Raw genomic sequence first — 20211 nt, 5'->3', positions numbered from 1 at the left:
TTTTTTTTTTTTTTTGACAATTGTACATAAGCAACAATACTATAATACTTAGCATGAAAAAAATTTGTAATATATTAGTGTACATAACAAATAGGAAATAAAGTATAATATAGGCTATTATGCCTTTCTAATAAATTGCGGCACATGCCACACATTCAATTAAAATCTTACACTTTCACTGGCAACAGCCTCGGAGAACTGCGAAGTCTACAAGGTTACACATATGGGGTGACAAGAAGTGGAATTGAGTTAGGTTGATAATACAATGACAAAATTCAAGCAACTACTATTCTTGGTGTTTATTGTTACTGCAATTATTAATTACAATATATCTGTATTCTAACCTACTGGGAATCCTTATGAATACACAGCCTTTCTGGGAATTACTTTTATCTTGTTCTAAAGACATTTCAAACATTAATAACTGCAGAAATTTATGAAGATCATGGAAGAAGCATGATAATGTTCAACATCCTTAAAGAATATCGCAAATATTTTACAAATAATAATAAAATAACTTTCAATGAGATGACTCATAAAGCATTTTCTTTGAACAAAATACAAGATAACAATAAGAGAAATTTACAGCCACCATTATATGTATTACATTGTCTTCAGTTCATGATCACTTGATCAATTTATACAAAACAGTTTTCAGTCTCTAAATCTACACTGCCAACATCTTAAATGCTGACAACCTCTGCCAACAAACAAGTTAAAATTTACACTTTTTCAAAATCCTGGCTATCCTAGACAATGGAAAAATTGACAATGTGGATAGCATTAAATTATTGCCAAAGTTACAATTAGTTTTAATTAATACTCTTAAATGACTTTAATCAGTACTTCAATAACTATGTTATCACCATCTTCACAATTACTTTAAGAAACTAAATACACATAAATGAATGTATGTGAGTTAATGCAGAGCGTGTGTGTACCTTACACTAAGGTATTTAAAAGGACTTTTGAGCAGTAGAGTACTATAAAAATCTAACCATCAACCTAGTAGAGGTATTGATGTGTGTTGATAAAACGATGTAACATTTTCTTTCTTAGTGCAAGTATACATATAGTATTCTGTACATCAGTATATAACTAAATAATTAAATGCATAGGTTGTTGTTTTTAAAAGATCACATACCATCCTTCTTTGTCACTTGACAGAACCCGATACTGAGGTGATAACTACTGAAATTTTGAAATATGAAGTGCTAATGCCAAAAATGTAACTATGAGTTATATTACAATCTTAAGTTTCTGTAGTGGAGTACAGCTTTCTTTTTTAACCTGCCTGGTCAGATATGAAGTCCCTATGCACTAACTAAAGGATATGTACAATGCTAGGTATTTTATCGTGAGGTAAATGGTAAAATGATGGCTAGGAAGCTGAGAGTACTCCAAGAAAACCTGCCACAGCAAAAATTTTACTTGGATTTACTGGAAGTTATACTTAAAGAACTATTGTCATAAGTATCTTCTTTGAACGTGTATAAAGCTGTATTGAAGCAAATGTACACACAAAATATAAAGGCTCTAATGTTGCGAAAATGCAGTGTAATCTAGAACAGCGTTTTTCAACCTTTTTGAACATGTGGTGCACTAAAGGTGTAATTTAAAATCCCGCAGCGCACTCGTATAACCTAAACCAGTGGTTCCCAACCTAGAAGAAATTTTGAGGGCTTTAGGAGGGAATGAGGATTATAAAATGCAAATAAATTAGATTAATGTATGTGCATTAATATATAAAATAAAATATTTTAAATTTTATATGCATTATTTTTTAGTGAACATGGGGAGGAATGACAGTGTGATAAATGGTGAAAGGGCACATGGGGCAAAAAAGGTTGAGAAGCACTGAAACAAAATAACACATTCACAAATAAAACTGATATATTTTTTTGTATCTTTATTTGAAGTTTATGATAGAAATGCAAAATTTAATGACATAATTATTACAAAGCAGTATCAGTGTGATAATTATGATATTATGCATATTTTCTTAATTTTTTATTTAGGAAATATGAAAACATACAATATTATTACAGATATTTAATATAGGATATTTTTTTAAAGACAAACAAAATACGATATTTTTTAAGGTTGGTACGATAATAATAATCAAACTTCACTGCATGTCAGTCATTCTCTTCTCTGCCGCTTGCACACCTACACTGTGTTTACTGACCTTGTGCCATGTTTGCTGAAAGTTGACTCCTGTGGACTCACTTTTTCACTACTCTTTTCACTTTTATTTTTCCAATTTGTCCTACGACAACCCTTACTACTTTCATGCTCTTGCAGCACACCAGTTGAAAACGGCTGGTCTAGAACAACACATTTTTATTTACGAGAGGTTTATTACGTGATAGTTTTGGACAAAGTATCGCAGAAAATTTCGTAGTAAATTTCTTGATTGTACAGTTCCAGATAAAACAGTAATATATAGATTAGTGCGAAATTTCGTGCGATCTGTCTGTTTCATATTCAATTCAATTTATTAAGTCATAAACAGAGTAATAACTGCTACAGACTTCGTCAAATATACAATATACATATAATAAGTCCAAAATGGTTTGATTAGAGGAAAAAATTTGACAAAATTAAAAAGATACAACATTAGCATAAAAAATTCTCTTCAATTATAAAAAGGGTTATTAAACCAATTATATAAACATTTCTAAATAAAGATATATCTATAGTTTGGACCTCAACTGGAACTTCATTGAACATATTGACAGTAAGTTCTGGAGTCATATCGCTTTTGAACATATAATTTGTTCTTGTGCCATAATGGTGCACATCCGCACATATACATTTAAATTTTTATTCATTCTCAACTAATATTTCAATAATCAGAGCCATTGAAGATACGAATAACCTTCTTTTGTAAGACAAGAACATAATTGACATCGGCACCATTACCCCAGATGTGAATTCTGTAGCATAAGATACTATTAAAAATGTAAAATATACATTTCTGAGACAGTCTTCAGTCAATAAGTTTCTAAGTTGTCTCAATAAATAAATTACTCTTGATAGGCGAATACATGCAAAATTAATATGTTAACCCCAAGCCAATCCAAAAACAGAGCAGCATGTCCGAATTTAAGAAGAGACAGGAGGAACTGATGCTAAATTATGTTTGTGCTCGAACGTCACTGAGCTGTTTAGCTTATGTGTGTTGGAAAGTTCAGCATATCAGCTACAAAACTGATCAAAATAATAGAAATGGCAAACATTTCACATGAAAATCTCCAGTTTTGAAAAATATTCTAAATTATGTGAGCTTTTGTGCTGGTTATCATTTCGCTCGAATGTTTACTGTAAACAATGGATATTTATTTTTTTACTCTTTAATACACTAAATGGAGAGTAATGGCCATCAAATAGGTGGCAGCGACTGGCATTTGTTATGAACTTCTGCTACCATGCTACTAGGAGGCCAACAGTACTGCAGATGCTATCAGAGGATAAAAAAGAAAGGGAGAAACTAAGAAAGCTGGAAACAGATTAAGAATATGTGACCAATAAAGGAAAGGCTGTTCCCAAAGGAGTATTTAAGGATCATTCGTATAATTGTATATTAAATTGCAATAAGACTGATATCAACACAGAAGGGAGAAAATGTTCACTGTTTATTATAATGTAAATCGGAAACTGAAATCTGCTTACACCAAGCCAAGTTGAAATTTTACATTTGACTTCGTTCAGTGACAGCTCTGAGGACCAAAATACGAACGCAAAAAATTCCCAAACACTGGGAATTATTGATCAAAAGTTTTCTCTTCCTGAGCACAGCTTTAATGAATGTGGTCAAGCTTTGTTGTGATATAAAAAGCACAACCTTGAGGTTTATGTGCCAAGTGACTGGGTAGAAGTGATAAAGAATGCCATAAGGTGCTACATTCCTTCCTTACACTTGGGCCAACTCAGGTAGCACTTGTCACACAACTAATGCATGTGAATCTTTTCATTCAAATTTCAACACGAATTTTAATGCTACTCATTCTAATATTTAAGATTCTGTCAGGATTTTAAAAGATTACCAGACACAAATATAATCCAACTTCAAAGTATCACAAAACCAAAACAAATAAAACAGGCAACCATGAAGAAGCAATTTTATACATGAAAAGGCATTCATGATTGTAAAGGTGAAAATATATACATGTTACATTTTATTGAAATTACTTCTCATCATTTTAATGTTAACGGCCTAAGATCTGTAAAATTAAAACAAAGGCCTACATGAACAAACATTTTTAACCAAGCCAGTCCTAAGGCCTGTAACTCACTACACCGAGAAGTATGAACTATGTAATATGTGCGGAGACAGCTTAGCAATGCTTATGTCTTCACACTACAGCGAGAAATATGGTGCTACACAGTAGAGCCATCTCTGTATAGATAAAACACGAATTTTATTATGCCACAAGGAAGGCAGTTTGATCAAAGACCTTGTATATAATATTATTATTCAAGGCCTTTGAGTCTGATATGCGCTGATAGAATTAAAGTTACATAAATTTGAACATGTGACTTTCTATTAATTGTTCAATTTCATGCATGTAATATAAATTTTATAGGCTACAATTAGGTTAGGTTATCTGTGGGAGAGGAAATACAGGTGATGTGGTAGCTATGTTTTCAAAAAAATCGCTAGCCGACCAATGTCAGCTATGTCTTATTTCGAGTGTTACTCCATGCTAAAGGAAAGTATTTTCCATAGCTCGACAAATGCATTACGTATTTCTCGCTGTAGTGTGTTACGGTCCTAGGTCTGGATAAAATGAGAAGGAAAGTGTTTGCTCTTGTATCCGGATGAGTTTACATAGGTTCTTCTTCTATCCTAGTGCTACAGTCCTCTATAGGACCTTCACCTTTACAAAGATTTTATGCCATACTGATCAGTCTTGTGCTACTGTTCTTTAATTGTGAGATCCTAACTTACTCAAATCCTCTTCTATGCCATTCAGCCATTCATTCATTCTCATCACTTGTCCGGCCCATCTTAACCTTTCTATTCTTATGACAGGCCTATTTCTGACAGCATTAAACAGGGTGTAAATAATACAAACTGCCAAAAAATAATGTTGGCAGAGCATAGATAACAGAAGAAAAAAGTCAAATGTTTTTCTAACCGTCATGGTCTTCCTAGAAAAAAAAATGCGTTTTGTGGGTCTAACATTTTTGGAAAAGTGAATAGACAGTCATTATTTAGGCAATTTTCCCTGTATGCACGCTGAAGCAGTCATTTATTATTCTGTTGTGAATTGGTATGTGCTGAGTGTTGGGTGCAAGGTCATTGGCAGTAACATTTACCTTCAGTCGAAATGTAAATAAATAATGAAGTTACTATCAATCTTAAAAACAAATATTTTATAAATTAAAAATAAAGTTATAAGATATAGTTAAATTCCACTAGATATTTTGTTCAGTAGACCGATATGTACTGCCTATAAAATTTTGGCAGTTTATATCATTTACACCCTGTGTAATGCATTATTATAACATTCACTCCATTGGTCATTATCATAAATTGAATTACATCAGTCATTAGGGCATTATTTTGGAATGTGGATGAGTTTACATAATGGACCTAAATTACAGATTTCCTTTGGACGAGTTTACATTTCCCCATGATATGACTAATTTTCACAGAAAACATATTCTCTTTTTTGTCTTTCAAATTCTAAGTTATGATAACACAATTTTTATTTCACGCTGAAACGAATATAGGTCGAAATGGTTGATTACAATTTTTTCAAGAACCTCAAGAGATTAAAATAAAATCATTTAAGAAATGATATGAAATTGTATTCTGTAACTAGTTTGTGTACATATCCGAGAGTAACCATGTGCAAGACCTCTGCAGTGGCTGAATGGTCAGATTGCCCGGGTTCGATTCCCAGTCAGGTCTGGGATTTTTCATTGAAAAAATCCATAGTGACACTTGTGGCGGACAAGGTCGCAGTTGGGGTTTTTCCCGGGTTTCTGTTTTTCCCCAAATTAGGCATTTACATCATTCCATCACCATTTCTCCATTTCATAATCCTGTAGCGTTCCCTGAATGTCAGCCGGTGACGCATGGAAGGGTTTGGCCTAGGGACGAGTAGAGTTGCCTGCTCGAAACCTGGACCAGAGAACCTTAGTGTGGTCGGCCGGTGTGGGTTTGAGAATGCGTCACCAGAGGGCTAACACAATAGATCTGAACGAGGTCGCAGTGCTGGGCCATAGTGCCTCCCTCCATTAAATTCAATTCAAAAGCCATGTGCAAACACGTAAACGAGTGAACAGGGAAATGACTGCGACGCTAATGTCTTTCAATCTGTATCAAGTCATTTGATAACAGTGCAATTTTCTCTGAGGAGGATGCAAGCAGTATGTTTCTATGGCTACCGAATGCTGTTATTTGTTGGCACAGATGTATCAAATGGGTATTACAAGATATATAGTTAAAAGTATACAATATTATACCCCTACAAACTTGTACAGATATTGCACAAAAGTATTCACTCTACAACAGGGCTGCTATCTGGTTCTTAATCATTACGGGCCCTATTCATAGACATTTCGCTAGCCCGCGCTATGAGCATGCTAAACTAGCCCCGGCTATCGACTGGTTACTTGTACAGAATTCACAGACGCTGATTATTCAACGGCTACGTTGGTCGGCGTATTACCTTTGGACAATGCTACACAATGCTGAAAATGCTTCTGCGCATGCGCAGACTGGCCGCGGACTTACACGATTGTCGAATGTTTACTGCAATCACCATTAAACTACGAATTCTGAAGGAATATACAAATTGTGTTGTGGTTGAGGTAGGAAAAAGAAAAATGGAAATTGAATGTAGTAAAAGGAAGCATGGGGGCAACTGGACGTCAGAAGAAAAAAGTTTATTATTTACGTTTATCCAAAAACGAATTGCAATTGTAGAAAATAAATGTACGTCTACTAATACGAACGCGAAGAAAGAACAAGCGTGGAAAGACATATATAACGATTTCTGTGCCAGTTTCGGTGATGGGGACCGCAGCATTCTTTGTTACTTGTTTATGCAATTTTTTGTGAATTTATTTCTTAAATAGAATTACATATTTCAACTCTTCCTTGTGTTTATATCTTAGCAAATCTTATCTACATGGAAACAAACCTGGCCAGCTTCCAGAAAAACTCTAGCATACATTCACACAACACAAGGAACAAAAAACGACCTGTCCTCTCTCACACATAAAACTTCACTCTATGAAAAAAGCTTTAAATACACTGGCTTCAAATTATACAACAGATTACCCCAGCACATTAAGGAAATACCTACAATAGGAAAATTAAAAGAGTAGTGGTAGTTATTAAAATTTCACAGGGAAAATTATTATTCATTATAGGAATATTTAAATGGGGATTAAATTCAAGGATGGTTTTCCTGGATATTGGATGGTGTTTCTGCAAATTGTGTCATCGTCCTGAGTACGAAGAATTCCATCACCAGAATCTATACTCCTTACCACATGTTATCAGAGGATCCAACAAACAAAATACCGGCGTGTAATAATCCTCATATCCTTGTATAATATCAAGTTCATTGTAAATAGTTATTCTGTCATTTTGTACACTATCAATCTATGTGCAGTTCATGGTAATTGTTAGGCCTACCATTTTCAGTCATCCCATATATCATCAGTTTATGTGTAATTCGTTGTAAATCATTATTGTTCTCAGTTAATCTATGTACAGATCACTAAAAGCACCATTATTAATCATTCTTATAATGTCACTCTAAATGCAGCTGTTAAAATCATTACCAGTACCAGTACTAGTCATTTTATATAGGCTACTGTCAATTTAATTGTAATCGTTATTTTTAGTTAATAGTTATAGTTTTAATCTACTGATTTATAAATTTAAGATTTTATACAACTTCAAGATTTTGAAAATGTCAGGAACTTGTATGCAAGTCTATTGAGAGCTAAGAAAGGATTACTTGAAAATTCTCTGTATACACGCCATGAACTCATGTGGGCATGCTGATGCAGGAAGCAGGAGAACATTACTGATTAAAATCACGCTCCAGTTGTAATTATTATCCCTGGGGGAAAATCCTGTATTCATTTGCTAATAGGTACAGTGGACCAGATATTCACCCTTAAAGAAGTGTTTGCTTCTGCAGGGAATTAATGTTGTGGTCCTTTAATATATATGTGTTTCACAAGCACTATTCTTAATCATGGTACCTACTTCGATCCAAGACTATAATAACAAATACTTGTCATAGGACTTCGGTTCTTGGACAGTCAGATTCAAAATACTTAGCTCTATGTATCAAATATGAATGAGGTCTCGCCCACCTCATTGCATATTACATGACTAGTATGAACTAGTCAGTTTGTTTTATTACCATTAAGTACGATCGTGGATCGTGTCCCGGCATGGCTCAGTTGGTTAAGAGCACTCAGCGTGCACAGCTGAGAGGTCCTGGGTTCGATTCCCGGTGCCGGTACGAATTTTTCTCGTACTTAATGGTAATAATACTTAGCTCTGTTCTTTAGCACATATACTGTGAGTACTGTCTGTACACTCAATGAAGTAAGTAATACTGGCATACCCAATCACATTACCCTAACTATGCAATATAGTGACGGAGTCATTTGGTGCAAGTCTACGGGGAAGCCACACTCTACAATAATTCATACTACAACAGGATGCTGGGGCTGAATATGTCCTAGAAACTGTTGTAGACCTACATAATTTCTAATTATGGAATAAAATTATTAAATCCTGTTTTAGGCAACCCTAATTAACTCAGAATGATCTTGCATGTGATGAAATAAGCAACAAGGGATATAGTGCTAATGTAAAGGTCGAAGTTCATGAGTGAAAACTGAGTTTTACATTATTCAGTCTTTTTATTTAATTTTTTATTTCTACTTCACTTTGGCCATAGAGAAATTGTATACCTATATATAAAGCCAGATGAAGTACAAAAAGATAGTTTGCTCTAATTCTTGAAGAAGGGAGCAAGGGTTGAAATGCAGGTCGGGAATGATTTTCACTTTCAGTATAAGCTTCTCCCGCATGTACATAGGCTACATATTAAAGATGAGCTTTTCCATTTACCATATACCTTACATTAATTCAATCAACGTGTGTTTATAACCTTAAGTTTACAAATTAATTCTGACTTCTTTCCCATTTGACAATTTTGAAAACTGTGTAACTCAGGCTTGAATGCATTACAAAATGACTTTACGAGTAGATGTAAATGCGTATATATATAATAGAAATTAACTTGCAGTATAGATCAAGTATTATTATATTTCTAGAAAAAACATTAAAACTGATTCAAAATATTGCGAATATTTGCAGTTTGTTTTTAGAAATGAAGAATTTGACACTTCGTTATAACACTTTAGTATAAAGAAAGTGATTAAGATATCTGCAATTAATCTAAGATCAAAATCTTATTGTTAAATCAAAACTCAAGACTAGTATTTCGACTTATGAATATAACATAAAACGAACCATTTTATATATTATGTAAAAAGAAAAGGTCAGGATCTTAGTACTGTACCTCGAATTCTGTATAACTTCAATTAAATATTTTGTCATTTAGATAAGATTTGAACAAGTCACTTATATTGTCCACACAAACTACATTTCTTGAGGAAATCTGAATTACTTATACACAGAAAATGGTGGACACAGATGTGATCTTTCCCTTCTTCCTGCTTATATTGAAGTGTGAAGAGTGACGGCCATTTTCACAATGTAATATAAAATTAAGTAACATTCTGTAAGGCATAAACAGGGGAGATGTGTTTAGGCTATGGCACAATGACTACAGCATTCTTAGAGACCATGGTGTGGTTGGTAAAATCCCGCAAAAAATATTGGCTAAAAGGAAAAGAAACTCAGATGAAATACTTCATTTCTAATAGTGTCAAGAACAACGAAGATTATTTGTCATTAAAGAAAATTCCAGTATGAAAATAGTACCTACTAATATATTAACATAACTACAATGCAGTATTCATGGACTTGTGAAAGTGTATGACAATTGTTACCATTAAAACAACATAAAAATAATAAATACGTCACTGAAATTACAAAATCATTCATAAATGACTATATAAACGATGATGACTATAGGTAGTATTTCTGCTACATTAAGTTTAATTTAAAATAATTTCAATTTTTTTTTTCAAAAGTGGATATGTCTCTGTCTTTTGATAAATGTTTGAATCTGGCAGGTTGACTCAACTTCACCAAGGAACAGTTCAGTCTGACTTCTTTGTTGTATGCAACAGAATCGAAAATAATTGCAAGTTTCATTGGTACAAATTTCAATATCTATTTCCTTAAATGTTAAAACAGCTCTAGTTGAATGAATAATGCTAATCATGCTTTTAAACAGAAAAAAAAAAAAACACAAACACACACACCCACACACAATGTATGCAAATTGGTGTAAAATATTTTGGGGATGTTTTCCGAACAACAAATTTTCATATTACATGATCCTGAGAATGATTAGTTTCAGAGTTACACTACTTTCTTGGTAACAAACAAACTCATAGCAGAAGTGAGACTAAATGTACGGTCACACGTCGCTACTTTTTCTGCGCAACTTTTGTACTGCAGCTGCAAAAGTTGCGTGTCGTGTTCACACATAAGCCAAAAGTAGCGTGCTGCTAGTATTCAGAAATTGGCATTATTTTTACTATAAAGCTTTTAAAAACGCCTATATACTTAAATGATAACCAACAGCATATTCACGTAATCAATGTTGGCAACCCTCCTGTTTGAAACTATGCTACGGAAAATTAAAAAAAATGAATTATATCGTCAGCAAATATGCTCAGACTGTGGTGTGCATTTAATAACTGTTACAAATAATTTATTTTCATCACATCTAACATTAAAATATATCCAAACAATAAAAGTACCATTGGCACATTTGGGTGGCAACACTGGTCGCAACCGCAGGAAAAGCTTCAACAAAACCGATATCAAAAATGCTGCGGCTGCAACCCTGAGAACCCTGTTCACACGTCGCTACTTCTAAGTTGCGTGCAGCATGAAAAAGTAGCGGGCAGCAGGTTCGGCAGTCGCTACTTTTCGGGTTGCACCATTGTTCACACGTCGCAGTACGAGAGTTGCGCAGTTTTTGTACTGCAGCACTGCAAAAGTAGCGACGTGTGACCATACCTTAAGCAACTTATTATAAAAGAAAACAACTCACTACAAAATATAACAAAAAGAGCTCAAAGTGGTCTCCTCCTGCAAAGATGAATCCCCTGAGCCTGCATTTCATGCTTTGTTGTACTCTGTTGAAAACGTCTGGAGTGTTTCGTATTTGTTCAAACCCATTTAGGATACACTGTCTTAGAATATCAACATTAGCTACAGGAGTTGTTGCATAAACTATGGACTTCAAATATTTCCAGAGACAAAAATCCATTGGATTTAAATCTGGCGACTGGACAGGCCATTTAAATGACAATGAACTCTGAGATTGAAAAGAGCTGGAGCATTATCATGCAAGTACCGCATTTGGCAGATAATGTCCAGAGGTACATCATCCATTAAATGGTACAATTCAGTTCTGAGAAACTGCTGATATCTGGTTCCTGTCATGTATAAGAAATATGGACCAATAAGATCACAATCAAGCAAAGGAAAACAAATCTCATGGTCTGTTAAAAAGAAAAATTTGCAACATGAAAGCAATTTCAGTTTACTGCTCTTCAGGAGTTAATGTAAGGACAAACTCCTTACTAAATCTGAAACTAATTATTTTTAGAGCCATGTTTATATGAAAGTTTTGTTGTTAGTAATAAATTTGTTACTCTTGAAGGAGAGTTGATGAAGAATGATAAGTACTATCAAGTGTAATTAATATAAAAAGTTGACATGCATGCACCACGTAAATTCTCTAGATAAATAAAAACCTCTAGTGAGATTAATAATCCTTGGCGCTACAGCCTGTGAAGGGCCTAGACCGACCAGCCGGCTGCTGGCCTCACGCCCACATGCCGAAGCAGAGGTGGACGATCATCCAACAAGAATGGAGGTATCGTGTGGTTAGCACGATGATCCCCCCAGCCGTTATAGCTGGTATTCGCAACCGGATTTTGTTACCTATCGTAGCTCCCCAAGTGCATCACGATGCTGGGTGGGCACCAGTCCCATACACTGGCCGAAATTTCATGAGAAAATTTCTTCCCCCATGAGGAATTCTAGTGAGATTACTGTTGATAATACGCATGGGAAGGAAAAACACACATGTATTCATCATTACTGCACAACATTTTACTGAAACATTTCTGAAATGGGGAGAGAGGATTAGATAATACTACCAAAATTAAATTTAAGAAAAGTTAAAAACCTAGTTACTGTTATTGTAATTTGAACGATGTTGTAGAATTTGAAATACGTTTCTTAATGTCAGACTTAAACTCCTATTCCAGAAACTTAAAAATATGAATTAAATGTTCCCAATACTTTTGATCACCAAACCTATCACACCACACCATTGTAACATATGTATGCACACACAGACTTTTAACATTTTGCAGTCTCTGGGATAATCAAGCACAGTGAAAATGTGATGCTGAAATCAGTAGAAGAAGATTAATTACAGTAGCTTGATAATTTATTTTTGTATTTCAACACGAAGTAGTAAAAAAGTATACAAAATTACAAAACATATTAATTATAATCTGAGCTTCCAAATGTAACAGTGTTTTTCAACCCTATATGTGTAATGGACCACTCTAGAAGAGAAATGGTTACATAATCGACATGAAAATTTATAAAAATAAATTGGACCACTTAATTTCAAACTCTGCTAACATATCTGTAGCTTTTTAGAAGTGAAGACAGTGCTGAAAATTTATTGGTCTTTCTGCTAGATATGTCAGTTTTGTTAAAGAAGTACAATGAATGGTCAATATGCCTATAGGCCTATTTTAAAGAATGCTTATTACAATGAAGATGCGAAGATCACTTAACATTTTTAACAAGATGAGTTTAAGGTAAATTACTGTAAATTTTCTTATGTGAACATATACTTTAACGAAATGAAGATCACTTTGAAGTTGGGTTTCCAAGTGGAAATGGATCTGTTTTGCATTAATGATAATAAATATGACAAATGAATAAGTTATGAAATAGTGGCAGATGACATAAGAGCACTGACTTCAACATTGGTGCACCATAAATTCCATGACAAAAAGTCTGAATGTCAACCTGCACTGCAGTGTTGTAACCGGCTAATGGTAGATACATTAAAATGTACTATTCCACTTGTTCAGGCACAAATTTTAAATTTAATGTCATTAGAATTTTTCATCAACAAATATTCGTGACATCACAGAGTGTTCCTATGACTTAATGACGACTGTTGATTTTAAGAATTATTTTATGAAATAATCAGGTTCGTATAGCCTACCCATTACACAGTAATGTATGATTTCCTTATAAATGGTAACTTTGTACACTGAGAATATTGGTGACCCTTACTTCAAATGGAAATCTGAACAGCTGAAAATGGGTTCTGGTTTTAGATATGTACTTTTATCCATTTAATAGCAAAAATGTATATCATCTCCGACTTTCGAAGCTGTTTATAATTTTGTTAACAGACCAAGTATATTGTTTATACCCATATCTGTCCGGAACTTTTTCCTTCAAGTTTCTTTATAAATTTCACATATCTTTATCATAAGGACCTAAGAAGTGATGAAAAACGAGAATTTTAATTATATTTCAAGCACAAGTAACCTTTTGAGGTGGTCATTCGACCGACTGGGCAGATGTGATATCTCTAGTGCTAAAAATATTCTCTACTGAAGTGGGGAATAATTACAAATGAAACCGATTTTTGGAGTTGCAATTGTTCAAATGGGGCATGATTTATTTAACAAACACAAAATAGTTATTGTTCACTTAAGCAATAATAATAATAATAATAATAATAATAATAATAATAATAATAATAATAATAATAATAATAATGTTTTATTTTCACTGGCAGAGTTAAGGCCATAAGGCCTTCTCTTCCACTCAACCAGCCTTAATCAATACAATACATATTTAAATTACAAACTACACTTAAAAGGTTCTCCAGCAATATTCTTCAATTTTAACGACTAGTAGACTACATATTTATTTAAATTTAGATAAACCTATAAGGTAAAGTAGTAACTTAATTTATGAGCTAATTTAATTCAATCAATTATAATTAATTTAATATTTGGGATAGCTAGTAAAATGATGAAAATTAATTTAATATAAGCTTACTAGAACTATGTTACAGGGAGAAAAAAAAAATATATATATATAAATCTAAAATATATTTTTATAATGAGAATATTAATGTAATTGCCATTAGAGGTTTTGTAAATCTATTTAGAGAAATTAATGATGATAATAAGAATGGACAGATGTTAGTTTCATTATAAGTAACAAATATTAATCAGCAATTAATCTGTTAAGTAAGAATTTATGTAATTTTGACCTAAATGAAGTTATTGTCCAACAACCCCTTACATCACTCGGAAGCGAGTTCCAATTTCTAGCAACTGAAACTGTATAAGATGAAGAATATAAAGATGTCTTGTGGTACGGTATAATGAGTAAATTGTTATGATGAGATCTTGTACTTAGCTGATGATATGCGGATAAATTTTGAAAACGAGAAGCCAAATAGATTGGGGTAGTGGTGCACAGAATTTGAAATAAGGGAATAAGAGAATGCAGGGCTCATCAATCGCTTAGCCTTAGCCAAGACAGAGTTTGGAAAGACAGGGAAACATGATCATACTTACGAATATTGCAAATATAACGGACACACGCATTATTAACACGTTGTAGCTGCTGCTCAAATTTGCATTGAGGTTACTTAATATAACATTGCAGTAGTCAAAGTGTGGCATCACGAGTGTTTGTACAAGGATTAATTTTAATTTATCGGGAATTAACTAATTAACTAATTGTATTTATCTATGAAAACTAGCAATCATATCAGTCATAAGCATAAAACTATTTTGCAAAGTAGCAAAACATTTGTCATAAAGAGGAACTTGACATTTCCTGCTGGCTTTCCAGTCTTACTTTTGGACACTTTACAACTTTTTCTTACTTGACCCAATCCTGTGACCTGTTTGGTGTCGACGAACAGAGGATGAGAAATCTACCAGTGACTTAGTTGATGGTTCTGGTCGAACTGGGGGCATTGCACACTTTACGAGCAGTGCAATGGCAATAGGCCTATTATTTTTTTTAATTAAAGGGAGTGATGCTAGGATTGTACGATATTGCTAAGAGATAAGAATTGCATATCAATGCATAGGTTATGCTATTTCTTGCCTCATACTGATATCCTGTAAACAGCGATATTGGAGTCTAGTTGATCTATTCCGCCTATGAAAGCTTATATCTGCATACTACATCAGGTTGGGGATTTCTAGTCTGGTGTTACATTTATTACCAAAGAGTATGGTGTTGAACCTCTCCATAAAGTGAAATGATACTCTGTTGCAGCCAAAGCAGTTACTTTGTTCAGCTCAAACCTGATCTAACATTGTAAAATAAGGGATACCATACATAAAAGAAAAATCATTTGAGTGTGTTTCTATTCAACAGATATGAGATGAGAACAGCTGGAAATCTAGCATAGAAATAATTATTTTCACGTTATAACTGAGACAGGTATATGACCAACTGGTCATATACCTAAACTACCAAAGAATCGAACCCAGGTTTGCACAGTAGAATATTTTTATAACCACACAGACTGCTGATAGCTTCATAAAATTAGTAGTGTAATATTTTGAATGCTTATATAATATACTGTTATGTTATCCGCCCAGTGGGTTATCAAAATGTATGCAGCTTTTGTGCTAAGTCTAATAATTTGTAATATTTGACAATTATGTATAACTATCCATTACTCTTTTGTGATCATATTAACACATATATAGTCAGTAAATAAAACTTTCATTTCCTCATTAGACTGCTACACTTCGTAGTGAACAAAGGTACAGCAACAATCAATCGACAATTTAGACCAAGACTGGACAACATGTCATTCAAAAGAGAAATTGTATCTATATTCTGAAGAGTGAGGCATGCATAGAGGAAGAGGGCGATGATGTTCAATCGTTTCTAGTTTATTTTAAATAACAGGTACATATACTGTCACTTTTAATCGTGAAAGTGAATTACAAGTTACAAGCAGATGGCTCTCACTACAGGAAAGAGTGGCCATGCAACAGAAGGTGGCTAGTGGTCACTGCAAAGAATATTGTTGTGTTAGTTTGATTTCAACATTGAAATCGTATGTAATGATAAGTTATTTTTTTAATACAAGAAAAATAACCAATGTTCATAGACTGAGGATGCACTGACACATTCCATACTATACAATAATTTGGTCCACCGTGATTAGCATCCCTGACAGTGAAACAAGCTGGCCCAAGTGCAACTGGTTGGGCCAAGTTACCTGGTTGAGGTTTTTATGGGGTTTTCCCTCAACCCATCAAGAGCAAATGCTGGGTTAACTTTCGGCACTAGACCCTCAACTCATTTTGCTTCAGCTTATTTAGACGTTAGATAACAATAGCAGCTGATAAAGCATCGTAAAAATAACTAATTAAAAAAATAATTCCACTATACAGTGATTGGCATCTTACACCTTCAGCTGTTCTACAGTCGTCGCAGCAAACCTACCGAGCTCATTCACCTCGTATGCTAAACCTGCCAGTGCAGGTGAACTAAAGGGTGGGGGTTGAGAAGTCGCGTTTGACTTGTACTAAATGTACTACATTTTCCGACCGCTGCACTAGTATTTAGTCAAGTACAGTACAGTATAATATACTTTAGTTTTTTTTTTTTAAGAGCCCGAAAGGCAAGCACCTCAGCCTTAGCGTAAAAACATGCTGGAGTAGTTCACCTCGCCACACATCTTGCTGCGTTGCAATTAAGAAACAAACAAATGAAACATAATGAGTAAAAATATGCTGAAACTATTCACCTCGCCACACATCTCGCCATTCAGCAGGAATCAAACTGGTTTGATTTTCAAGATACAGCTGCCTGAAACTTGCGCTCTGATTGGTTGGTTGTCGCAATGGAAGGTCATTATTCTATCTAGGGTTCTGTAAAGACTTCAGCAAGCAGAGAGCATTATCACGTCGTAGATCTTATGGTAGTCAATCAATCACACTGTAATTTTTACGATTCATATATAAATGCCTAAGAAAAGCATAGAAAAAAAATAGAAACAAGTATCTTTTTAGGGAAGTGAAAAAAGAAAGAACTGACTTGGAAGTGATCAGTTCAAAATAAGCATAAGTTCATAAGCGAAAAACTTATATATTTTTCACTTTAGATGGGGGTCAAAGCAAGAGAAATATTTAGAAAGAATGTAAATTACTTTTAAAAGTGGTTGCTACTCAAAATCCTTACTGGTTTTCGAGTTTCGGGGAGTTAAACAAAGGACTTTCGTATGCAGAGAGACTAAACTTTTGTCTGTTAAAACTGTGGATTCTCATAGAAATAACCACGGTGATTTCGAATTTGTTTTCAAAATGTTTCCATTGCTCAAGGTTTTCGAGTTAATGGTGAGTTTTTAAATTGAAGTATGCACTGGGAGGAATGGCGAACAGGAGAAAAGTTCGGAACAGAAGAAGGTAACAGATGATACGTAATATTAAAGATTTATGTATTGTGTGTGGAGACCAAAAAGGAAGGCGAAAAATAGGAAAATGGAAAATGCTTGGTTTGTAGTGAAAGACCTACCCTTGGACAGAAAACTATGAAAATGAAAAGTGAATTTTTTTGCTAATGATAAATAATACAATTTAATTCATTCATTCAGGGTTCTGCCCAAGGTCAGGTCTTTCACTGCAAACCCAGCTTTCTCCAATCTTTCCTATTTTCTGCCTTCCTCTTTGTCTCATATGACCCATATATGTCATCTATCATCTGTATCTTCTTCTGCCACGAACTTTTCTTCCGTTTACCATCCCTTCCAGTGCATCCTTCTGTAGGCAGTTTCTTCTCAACCAGTGACCCAACCAATTCCTTTTCCTCTTCCTGAACAGCTTCAGCATCATTCTTTCTTCACCCACTGTTTCCAATACAGTTTCATTTCTTATTCTGTATGTCCACTTCACAAGTTCCATTCTTCTTCATATCCACATTTCAAATGCTTCTAGTTGCTTCTCTTGACTTTGTCGTAATGTCATGTTTCTGCCACACACAATGCTACACTCCACACAAGCACTTCACTAGTTTCTTCCTTAGTTCTTTTTCCAGATGTCCGCAGAAGATGCTCCTTTTTCCAACTACTGGATTCTTTCTATGACAGATACAACCTTGACATTCTTCTATTTTGCACACTATTCAACAAATGGCAGCTACATTGTTACATATAGATCACTCAAATCTAAGGCCAATTTACACATAAAGCAGTTTTTTTAATTTTGGTGGTTAGAACCTTGTCATTCCAAGCCAATTTTATATATATATATATATATATATATACACAATATGTAGAAAAATTAGTGATGAATCCGATATTGCCGCCTTGTAAAACAATCTTAATTTTATTCAAACCTGGAGGACAGAAAATAAAATGAAAATCAATGTGAGTGAGAGTAAGTCAATATCCTTCTGCAGAACGCATAAATAAATTTGTCTCAAATACCAATTGAGTGGTACCTGGTGCCAAAAGTAAACAATGTAAATACCTAGGTATGTATTTAAGTAACAAACTGGGTTGGGAGGAACAAGTTACTAATATTATAAGGAAAGCTCGGAAAGCACTACATTTCTCTATGTGTATTGTTAAGAAAGCTAACCGAAAGTCAAAAGAATTAACGTACACAACCCTTGTTTGCCCAATAATGGAATATGGAGCACTAGGTTGGGATCCTTACTAACAAACCCAAATTGATTCAATAGAAAAAGTTCAATGTAGGCCAGCAAAATATGTCAAAATGGGGAAGGGACATGGAAAAGAAGTAATAAAATGCTTAGGATGGGAATTACTCGAATTAAGGTGATGAAAAGCCAGACTGAGTGCACTGTTTAAGGCACAAATGGGACACAAAGCATGGATCGACATCAATGCTAGATTAGTGGCACCATCATAATTAGACAGGACTGATCATATAATGAAGTTTAAATGCAGAAAACAAAGAACAGGCGTGGCAAAATTTTCCTCTGTAAACCACACAATAGTAGACTGGAACAGCTTACCTGTGGCAATCTTTCAGGGTGGTCCTCTCAAAATCAATACATTTAAGGAAAGGTTAAGAAGAGTAGGCTGAAATTTAATTGTAGGTGTAGTGTAATTATCTGAGTTGTGACATGTAATTAATTAAGCTGATATGTAATTCATTGAAGTGACTTGTAATAACTTACGTTTACAATAGTTGGGTTTAAAAGAAATATGTTTACTTGTAAGTTTGGTTTATTTTTGCTTATAGTAGGCGTTATTTATAGCACAGTCTAGGTTTATTGCATTTATTTATTCATTTACAGTTAGAATTAATTTTACGTTTATTTTACCTATGTTATTTTATTGCTGTAATTTTTACTGTAATGTTATTGCATATTATATATCACTGCCACCGGGTGTATACGCAATTGCAGTGGTAATACATACATATTGCCATTGCCAACTTCGTCACTGGCGCAAGGTACTGTTCACAGACGAATCTCTGTTTCGGCTAACTCACTGTGATGGACACTTTTGCGTGTGGTGAGCATCTTCCAGATACTGCTGTACAAGAAAGATATAGATTTGGCTTTGGGTCAGTCATGATATGGGGTGGCATCACTATGGACAATACAACTGATCTTGTCGTCAGAGGCAGTCTTAATACTCCCAGGTACATTGACATTCTAATGGATCATGTAATGCCTACAGCATTCGGTATGGAGCCAGGGTTCATTCTGCAACAAGACAACGCAAATGTACATAATGCAAAGGTCACCATGGATGTGTTAAGGCGGCTGCATATTCAAACAATGTACTGGCCTGCTATGAGCCCTGACCTTAATCCCATTGAACATTTATGGGATCAGCTAGAAAGAAGAACTGCAGAGCGTCAAATAGCCCTCGAACTTTGGAACAGCTTGCAGTCACTCTTGTAGACGAGTAGCAGAATATACCGCAAGTAGACATCTGCAGA

General features: G+C 34.3%; 1 protein-coding gene and 1 non-coding gene across 2 annotated transcripts in view; one reads left to right on the top strand and one right to left on the bottom strand.

Annotated features, from left to right (window-relative positions):
• Positions 1–280: 280 nt before the first annotated feature.
• Positions 281–20211, bottom strand: part of por (Protein-serine O-palmitoleoyltransferase por) — a 58953-nt gene continuing 39022 nt past the window's right edge. The window contains exon 8 of the mRNA XM_069836805.1: positions 281–19972. Coding sequence (XP_069692906.1) covers positions 19922–19972 — 51 coding nt within the window. The 3' untranslated portion in view covers positions 281–19921. The remainder of the gene's footprint in view (positions 19973–20211) is intronic.
• On the top strand, positions 8428–8504 carry TRNAC-GCA (transfer RNA cysteine (anticodon GCA)). The gene has a single exon. It is a non-coding gene; the product is annotated as a tRNA-Cys (tRNA).

This window comes from Periplaneta americana, chromosome 10, assembly GCF_040183065.1.
Source record: "Periplaneta americana isolate PAMFEO1 chromosome 10, P.americana_PAMFEO1_priV1, whole genome shotgun sequence".
Taxonomy (NCBI): Eukaryota; Metazoa; Arthropoda; class Insecta; order Blattodea; family Blattidae; genus Periplaneta; species Periplaneta americana.
This window is presented reverse-complemented; position numbering and strand designations above follow the sequence as displayed.